This window comes from Microtus oregoni, unplaced genomic scaffold (assembly GCF_018167655.1).
Source record: "Microtus oregoni isolate MIOR12 unplaced genomic scaffold, Mior012 000080F_ref0000499, whole genome shotgun sequence".
In the NCBI taxonomy this organism is placed as follows: domain Eukaryota; kingdom Metazoa; phylum Chordata; class Mammalia; order Rodentia; family Cricetidae; genus Microtus; species Microtus oregoni.
Genome location: NW_024544538.1, coordinates 5,596,805 through 5,606,445, shown reverse-complemented (window position 1 = coordinate 5,606,445; position 9,641 = coordinate 5,596,805). Strand labels below are relative to the sequence as shown.

Genomic DNA, 9,641 nt, shown 5'->3' with positions numbered 1-9,641 from the left:
ACAGTTGTTCTCTGTACAGATATTGGTCTGGATTTGATACGGGTGTTAAGTCTAATAGCTTTACTACTTGCTATTAGTCTTACACTGATGGACAAAACATTTCAGAATAACCCAGGAATCGCCACCAAGTACACACTACAATTCAGATTAGCAAGTATATGGCGATTTTGTCTCAGTCCAAAATAGCTAAATTGAATTTTGTTTGGATTCAAAGTAAAGTTTCCTCAATTAATTAATTAGAATTGAAAACAAGATGGCACAACTGACAAGTAACTGCAGGGATGGTGATGGATACTCAAAAATCAGCACAGGAACCTGGATTTTCCGGTGCTGCGGTCTGCTGGATCTGGGCTGACTTCACCATGTTCTTCTTGGTTCTTTTGTTCTTCTTCTTTTTCTTCCTCCTCCTCCCCCTCAAAGATGCCGGATTTGTCATTCCGGGTATCACAATGGGATTCGCCTGTTTATTTAGTAAAGATCATTAAAAACCAGACAGAAAAAAATAGCCTCATTCCCACCCAATAATGCCACCCACCTCTACTCTCGGGATAAAGAGGGGCAAATGAGTAACTACAAAACCAGTAATCACCTCCCTTCTCTCTGTTCATGCTACCCCTTCCCTAATCTTCACACCTCTGCCACCTGCTCATCCCCACGGTGACAATTCTTTCCCTTTTCCAGCAGATATCCCAAACAGTGATGTTCACTTCCTCTCCTTTGAGGAAGACATCAGAAGCATTGGTCCCCATTGCATGCATTACACCTCGGCAGTACCTGGGCAGGGAGATGCATGTTTGCCTCAAGTACGAATTCCATGGTTAATTTTTCTCAAGCCATGAATACTAACACTCCCTTCCCAGCACGGGCTCCAAACTAGTTCACCCATGCAGAGCATCAAGCTCCTAAGAGCCTTGACACCTTTTAAAGCCATAAACAGAATGAGCAACACCATTTGCTCGTTCTTTTATTGTCAGATTTCCGTTCTATTAGCTCCCAAGCTCTCTTTTGGACATCTGGGCTACATACTGAGCTCAAGGCCAATCTAGGCTACATGAGACTGTCTCAAATCAAAAACTAGTAAAAATTGCTATAGGCCTGACCTCCATCACAGAGATCCCCCTGCCTCTGCCTCCAGAGTGCTGGGAGTCAAGGCTTTGCCCACCACTGCCTGGCATGAACCAATTTTTTAACCAGATCCATTTGACCTCAGAGGCATTTCCCGCCCAGCCATGACTTTGCCCACTAGAGGCCAGCACTGAGCAGAGTCATTTGTTGCACCCAGAGAAGCCCTGATCTCATCCTCCCTCTCCCTCTCAGTGACAATCTTTGTCCTTATTCCCTTCCTCCCAACCGATGCTCAGCACTAAACCCCTCATCTAGGCCCCTAGAGCTTGTTTCCTTACCCTCTGAGGTCATGGCGTGCTCGGTGACTTTCTTTTTTGGTTCTTCTTCCGCTGTCGCCTGTACTGCCATCTCTTCTCCTGCTTGTTCCTGGGCTGCTGCCCTAACTGCTGGCTCCCGCGTGTAAAGACGTGGCTCTGGCAGGTAATGATCTGCTGCTTCCTCGAAGTCTAGAGGCTCCTCCAGCTCCGGAAATGTAGAGATAATCTCTGGCAAGCTTCGGGCCAGGCCTAGAGAGTATGAGGCCCGGGCCTCATACTCTGTGGCCCTCACTGTGGATGGAATGGGCCCGGATGGAACTTGGACCTGACTCGAGCGGCCAGAAGCTGAAGGACCAGGTGTTTCCACCATTCTGTGGTTTGCACGGGGGCGCCTAATCGTGGCTTGGTCGTTGTGATAGACACGGTTGAGAAGGGCACGGATCACATCCATAAACATAAATAGGAAGCCAGCCATTGGGAATCGATGGTCAGCCATCATTTCTTGATCTCTTATGTTTTCCATCTCCTCCCCTGCCCCCTCCTCCTCAGCAGGTTCAATATCTGAGTCTTCCTCAGCACCTGAGCTCTCTCTCCTATCACCCGCTTCTTGCTGGTTTCTCTCAGGCCCAACATTGTCCACCCCCCTAGGATGAAAGGCCAGTATTTCTTCAATGGCAGGTGTGGCAGAGGCCCCATCGAGGCCGGACTCATGGCCCATCTCACTGCCCCCTGCAGCTTCTTGTACCCACTCTCCCTCAAGGGCTACTGGGTTGTCTGGGGACTCTCTGGTTGGATCTTGATCCCCTGGGGCAGACATGACACTATAGATCCCTCACCAAGGCCTTGAGTGAGTTGTGTTAAGGACGACAATGGCTACTCGGACCGTAATGGCCAGGACGATGTTAGATGACTAAGGACCACGATGACAGGACAAACAGGAAGTTGCTGGCCCCAAAAGACAGTCGACAGGGGCGTTAGAGGAGAGGGGGCTTTGGAAGAGACAGTTGGTGAAAGGACAAAAGTCTATGATGGTACCTGAGGTGGTCCCATGGAATTAGTCGGGACACGAGAGGAGAGGAGGCCAAACAGGGTGGATGGAGACCAACCCGCGAGGCTCTTCTAACATCCGGGGACTAGACAGGAAGTACTCATGTCACAGCTTGTAGGGGCGGGGCTTAGGAAACTTAATAAATGCCTTTGTCACCACATAGCTTTAAGATGATTTGTTGAAAAGAGAAGATTGCCATGGCCACCAGCCAGTGATGGATTGAAAATCTACCTTTTCTAGAAAACACCCTCCTTTGTTTGTGTCTTTAGAAAAAACAGGGCTCTCTTTATGTTATAGTCGGTTCTGTCCCTTCTCTCCCCTCTTCTTTGAAAGCTATCTGTGCTTTTGTATGTTAGGTGAGTGCTGGAATCTAATGGGATCAAAAGAGGACATAGCATTCCTGCTAGAATAGTGTTAACCTCATTTATGAGCAGGGAAGTCAGTGCTGGGAACAGAACCAGGGACCTCTGGAAGAGAAGCAACTGTTCTTAGCTACTGAGCTATCTCTCTCCTGGCCAAACCCTATCCTCTTGATTCTATGGTTATCAGCTAAAATATCGTTGCCCAATATGAAGGATCCTAAGTCAGGGAAGCTTCTTCTCTAGTCTAGAGAGTATTTTAGGCTTTCAAGTTCCCAGAGAAAGCTAAAATTAGCAGTATGCATTTCCACAAAAGGAAAGAAAACAAATTTCCACAAATACTTTATACTCAAACACAATAAATGCATTTACTTAAAAAGGAATAAGGCCAATGGAAGGCAAGCACTGAAAACTTGGTAGGCCAATATTGCCTAAATGGACTTCAATTTTCAGTGTTCTCTTTCATCAAAATTGATTGTAAATGTTCATCTGTTGATTTGTATATATATATGTGTGTGTGTGTTTGTGTGTGTGTGTGTGTGTTGTGCATACTGGAGGGAGCTATAGTGGGCTACGTGGAAGCCATTATCACTGCTGGGTAAGGCTTTCAGGTATGGCCAGATGGAGGAGACATGCCTACAACCCTGTATGTAACTCCTCATCCAGGCTCTGTGAGGAAGTTTAATAAACTCATTCGTTCCCTTGAATGAACTTTGGCTGAATTGTGACTCTGTCTTTTTCTTGGGATCCCAGGAGCAGGGGTAGACATTTCTTCATGTCTACCTCAGAGAAGGGCGATTTAGCAACACTTGGCATTGTCCATAAGATACGACATACATAAGTATAAACTGTGAAGTGAAATCACGAGTTACATTGTCTCTCCTGTGGAGAATGAGCCAAGTGCCCAAATGAAGCTGTGTGAGGGATGAACGTTTGCAGAGGGAATTTCGATGCAGTGGTCTGTCCCTAATGGCTCTGTAGGTGCAGTGCTCAGGGCATGGAAAGTGCAGAAAGCACTGAGGCACCTTAGTAAGGTGACACCCACTGAGGCAGGAACTGTGGGGGGTGAGCGGTGTGGGGTGGAAAATCAAGGATGCTATCTTCTAGGTATTATGGAATGTCATACTGATTGACAGGTGGCTATGATGATGTTTTGAGAACATGTCCAGGGTCTACCGCAGACATTTAAGTCCGGGTGGGGGGCGCTTTGGATGGAGGTGTCAGCAAGCTGCTGCAAGGGCATCCTGACTGCTAATATGAGTAACGAGGGATCTAGCCTCTATCCAAGGTGGAAGGCATCCTCGAGGGAGACTGCATTGTGAAATCAGAATTGAGTGAGAAAGGGATATGAAGTTGGGGGCTTTAGCATTGGCTTCTTAATTAGTGGGTAAATTGGATCAAAGTGATGGAGAAATGGAGGTATTGGCCTGCCATTTTTTTATGCCTAGTTGTCGAAAATACGAAAGAGGCCCATATTAAGCCAGTAATATAAAGCCCCCTCCCAAACCCCAAACCTATATTCTATGGCGGGGGGCAAGATAGCAAAGAGGGACTTACCTCCAAGCAATAAAAGTTATCCCTCAAGTCTGACCTTTGATACAGAGAAAGGGAAAATCCATGACCCAGGAGGCAGGCAGGGGTCGTAACAATGGTCCTGTGGCAGGAAACATAGTCATCAAAGAACATTCAACACTAATCGCTGGAATTAGAGGAAATCTTTAAACAAACAAGAATCTGTCACAGCCTGCTTGTAGAACTATGGGATGTTGAGCAGACTCAATTCGAGTGTGTGTGCCACGAAAGCAGAGAAACTGAGCAATATAACCATACATCCCTCCTTGAGAAACAAGCTGCATAGCCTGATGGTGTAGGAGGTCCTTCTATGTGTTGCTTATATTGGTTAATTAATAAAGAAAACTGCTTTGGGCCCTTGATAGGGCAGAACTTAGGTAGGTAAGTGGAGAAGACAGAACTGAATTCTGGGAGGAAGAAAGTAGAGTTAGGGTGACACCATGGATCCTCTGCCTGAGACAGACACCGGTTAAGAATCGTTTCTGGGAAGCCACTGCCATGTGATGATATACAAATTAATAGAAATGGGTTAAATTAAGATGCAAGAATTAGTCAATAAGAAACTAGAGATAATGGGCCAAGCAGTGTTTTAATGAATACAGTTTCTGTGTGATTATTTCAGGGCTAAGCTAGCTGGGCGGCCAGGAAGAACAAGCAGGCCCTCTCCCTACAACAGCCTGAGGCAGTACAAAGGGAGCCAGACTCTGATGGACTAGCTCATACAAGTCATCAGAGATGGATTCCAAGAGAACCTAGACAAAGAGCTTTAGCAGCTTTGATGAGCCCTCTGGTGAAGCAGGATCTTTATGAAGTAGGAACAGCTTTAGAGGATATAAATGACTCCCACCAGCAAGCAAAAGGTGTCCTTAACCTGGGAGAGCAGCCTAGAGTAACAAAAATTCAAACTTGAAAAAGAGGTCTGTCTGGGTTACGGAAAGGCAAATGTGGCTAGATTTGTGGTAGGTCCAAATTCCTAAGGAGGGGAAGATGATGGAAAGCCAAATTTGGTGCTAAAGAACTTCTGGAAGGCCTTAAAGCCCAAGAAGCAATTCTCAGAAGGCTTTCGTGATTAAAAAGAAGAAAAAACTTACAATATAAATGCAGACGATGAAGTTTGTATAGGGGTTGGCAATTATCCCTCCAGACTAAGCAGAAGAGCTTACTCTCCTGCATACTGCTGGAGTGTATTCTAGGAGGGGAGATGGTTTGCCCAGCATGGGCCTCTCCCCGGAGCCAGGTGTGGTGGGTGGAGCGACCGAAGCTGCAGCTACAGCCACAGCATCAGTCTAAAGCCTCTCTGACCTAGGAAGCCAGATGGAGCCACACAGGTAGCAGGGGGAGAATAGGACCCCACTTATCATTAGCCCTGAGCAGGCCTGAGCCACATGAACTAGCCCCACCAAGATCATCAGGGCTGGGGAAATGCAGGGAGGTCCCATGGAAGGTCTCCAGGGGATGGAAATAGAATGACTCAGAATGACTGACGGTTGTGAAAAGCTCACTCAGTGCCTCCTGTTCCAGCTGCTGGATGCAACACGGATCCGTGGAGGAAACACTTAATACTAATGGCTAGTCTCTTCTCTTGTTGTGTTAGACTGTAGTATCTCCTTAGTTGTGGCATTCTGTGACTATGGCCTCTCAAAGTGCTTCCCCAGGGTTATCTCCACAGCCCTACCATTCGTTATAAGATGGCTCAGGGCTTCGCGTCATTGATCTGTCCGTTCTCTTCATAAAGGCTTTGTTACATATGGATATCATAACCCTAACCCTAAGTTTTCTGCAGATTTAGAGACTCTTTTAAGATATGTGAGAGTGTACGTAAAGACGCAAGCGCAGGGAAATATTTCACAAAGGGTACAAAGGCCAGGGGTTGTCCCGGAATTTTTGTAAGTGTTACGGTTGGGTAAGACTGAAGTGATAACAGACCACAAAATGATTGGGGGAAAGTTTACAATAAGCCTAGGCTCTGTAAATGCTGAATTGTGTCTAAAATGTATGACAAATACTCCTAGTAGCTATAAGGTGGTTAATTGGAAATCCCAGTATTGGAAGTAAGTGACTTCTTTTGCAACTGTTGGCCCCAGAGGCACCAATAACAATAAAGGCTATTGCCACAGTTATTTGTTGGGGTCCAGAACTGAACAGTAAGACCCTATTGCTGAAAAGGCTGCGTGCTTTGGCTGCTGTACACTTGAAGAAATAAAGTTAGAACTGGGCTCCAAGTGTCTTCTTCCTGGGAGCCAGCTCCTGTAGTTCCAGAAGTTGCTACTAAGGATGCTGAGGAGAATTGGGCCTCAAAAACCCACTAACTAATCTTGAATTCACAGAGATTTCCCCTGGTTCTGCTTCCTGGGTGCTGGGATTAAAAGTACACACCACTACACCCAACACGCTGCATGATTTGTGATAGCACAGGCAAAAGGCACCAACTAGTGTAAAAATAGTGACTCCAACTGCTGTGTCCTGGAGACAGAGGAATGAATAGAAAGGAATGGAGACGCAGTCCCATTTGGAGCACAAAAAATACAGTTGCACAACACATATAGCCACACGTTCCCTCCATGGCTCAGGGAACCTTGGAAAAGAGGGCAATGTAAGAGCTGGAAGAAGAGGTAGACTGTGCTGTGAGTGGCTGTCCTCTGAGCCAGCAACTGCTTTCCTGGAATATTCAGCTATGCCTCTCTTGCAAAAGATTATCCCTACTAGGCTTGCTGACAGTTTACATCACCCCCGGGGTATTCAACTGCTCTTTGCCAACTGGCAACTCAGTACATGGCCTGGGGGAGGAGCCAGGTTTATACATATATATGCATATATATTTATATTTGTATATTTATTCCTGCAGGGTTAGGCTTTAGAGGTGAAGCTGGATAGAGGAGATATGACTGTGCCCCTGTAAGTAACCCCTTAACTATACTCTGTAAGGAAGCCCAATAAACTCATTAGTTCTCCAGAGTAAACTTTGGTGGAGCCACACCTCAGGTTATGGTCGAGAACTTAGGAGAATGTATAAACCTTGCTTACATCTCCCTTTGGGCAGGAATTTTAGCAACACTATACGATAGAAACTATGCATCTGTCTTTCTGAGGCTGACTTAATTCACTTAATATGACAATCTCCAGTAGCATCCATTTTCCTGCAAATGACGCTACTTATCTTCTTTACGGATGAAAAACATCTCTCTGTGGTGTATACATACCACATTTTCTTTCATATTTCCTCTGTCATGGAGCACCCAGATCGATCCTACATCTTAACTATTGTTAATGGTGCTGAAATAAACATTGGTGTGTATCTCTCTGATATGCTTACTCAGAGTCCTGTGGGTAAACACCCAGGAATGGTATAGTTGGGTCACATAATAGATCTGTATTGCTTTTAGAAACTTTGATATGGATTTCCATAGTTGCTGGACCAATTTACATCCTCAAAACAGTGTACATGGATTCCTTTTCGTCCTCATCCTTACCAACACTTGCTGTTATTTGTTTTCTCAACGACTGCTACTTTGACGGGAGTGGCATGGGACCTCAAAGTAGTTTTAAATTACATTTTCTTGAAGGATAAGAGCATTGATCAGTTTTGTAAAAAAATAATGGTCATGTGTATTTCTTTATCTCATTGTTATTTTACTTTTTATTTTTGAAATTCAGATATTATTATATCATTCTTGCCTTCACTTTCCTTCCTCCAATCCCTCCATGCATTCCCTAGAGGGCTCTCTTCAATTCACTGCATCTTTTTTTTAATTGCTGTTTTACACACACCAGCACACTCAAGCTGCTCAGTCAACATAAGATTATTCATTTGTATATGACTTCAGAGCTGGCCACTTGGTATTATATTCGCTCTCTGTTTTGATTGAGTCATTGTTTCTTTGTTGATCACTGTTTTTGAGCTCGCTGGGTATTCTAGATGTCAATCCTTTGCCAGATGTATAGATGACGAAGATTTCCGCCCATTCTGCTGGCTGTCTCTTTGCTTGGCGAAAAACTTCCTTTGCTTGGGCTGAAGCCTTTAACTTTCCCGAGGCCCCATGTATCAACGGTAGGCTTCATTTCTTCACGTTAGTGTTAGGAGTCCTCTTCCCAAACCCCATGTCGACGCCTTTATCTTGAACAATTTTCTTTTTCCTCTAGCAGTTTCAAAGTTTCAGGTGTTTTATACCAAAGTCTGCGGTGCATTTGAATTTCAGTTTTTTTTAAATTATTTACATATTATTTATACAGTGTTGTGTTTGCAGGCCAGAAGAGGGCACCAGATCAAATTACAGATGGTTGTGAGCCACCATATGGTTGCCGGGAATTGAACTCAGGTCCTCTGGAAGAGCAGCCAGTGCTCTTAACCTCTGAGCCATCTCTCCAGCCCCCTGGATTTCCGTTTTTTACAGAGCAAGGGTAATAGATCCAGTCTCGCTCTTGTTCCTGTATATCTCCAGATTTCACAGCGCTGCTTGTTTAAAAGGCTTTTTCCCCCTCCCGTATATACTTCTTACACCTTTTCCAAAAAGCAAATGGCTAGAGTTGTATGGGATTACGTCTGCGCCCTCTGCTTTGTCCCATTATCTGATCTTGTCTCAGTATCACGTTGTCTTGTTACTATGGCTCTGTAGTATAACTTGAAATCAAGTATGGTGCTACCTGAAGTGATATTCTTTTTTTGCTTATGATTGATTTGGGGTAATTGTGTTTCCATATAAATTTTGAGGTTTCTTTAATATTTTCACAAAGGATGACATTGACTATTCTTTATTTCTCACAGGAAGCTCCATTAGAACAGGAACCTTGCTCATATTTTGCGACACTGTGTCTCAAGCACCTACTATAATGTAAAGTGATCACTGAGACAAAGAATAGCTCTCCTGAGCAAAGAATGCAATTGTAGGGTGGGTTGGAATTCCTGAATTGTCCAGGGCACTCTGAAGTAGTGACTGGCATCACAAAGGCTCAATGTCATAAGTACAATACAAGATTATCCAGAATTTTTTGTTTTGTTTTATTTTTCATTCTTTTTACTGTTTTAATTGAGCTATATATTTTTCTCTGCTTCCCTCCCTTCCTCCTCAATTTTTTTTTTATGTGATAGCACGTCAGGACTTCACTGTCCCTTGAAAATATAACATAATGCTGCTCTCTTTCAAGCTTCCCGTTCAGCAGAGGCTATGGCACACTCTTAGTGCATTTTCCAAAGATTGCCACTAGATGGAGCATTGTGACCAATATCAGAATAGATGCCAGGCTTTGCAGCAACTGTAAAGAAACATAAAAGGTGTGTGTGTG

At 44.5% G+C, this 9,641-nt stretch overlaps 1 protein-coding gene across 1 annotated transcript; it reads right to left on the bottom strand.

Moving 5' to 3' along the window:
* Nucleotides 1–302: 302 nt before the first annotated feature.
* LOC121441668 (cancer/testis antigen 47A-like) lies at nucleotides 303–2,199 on the bottom strand. Its single transcript, XM_041642871.1, has 2 exons — nucleotides 1,404–2,199; nucleotides 303–460 (listed from the first exon to the last, which is right to left on the bottom strand). Exons 1-2 carry the CDS (start codon nucleotides 2,197–2,199, stop codon nucleotides 303–305), a joined length of 954 nt encoding a protein of 317 aa, XP_041498805.1.
* Between the last annotated feature and the right edge of the window lie 7,442 nt (nucleotides 2,200–9,641).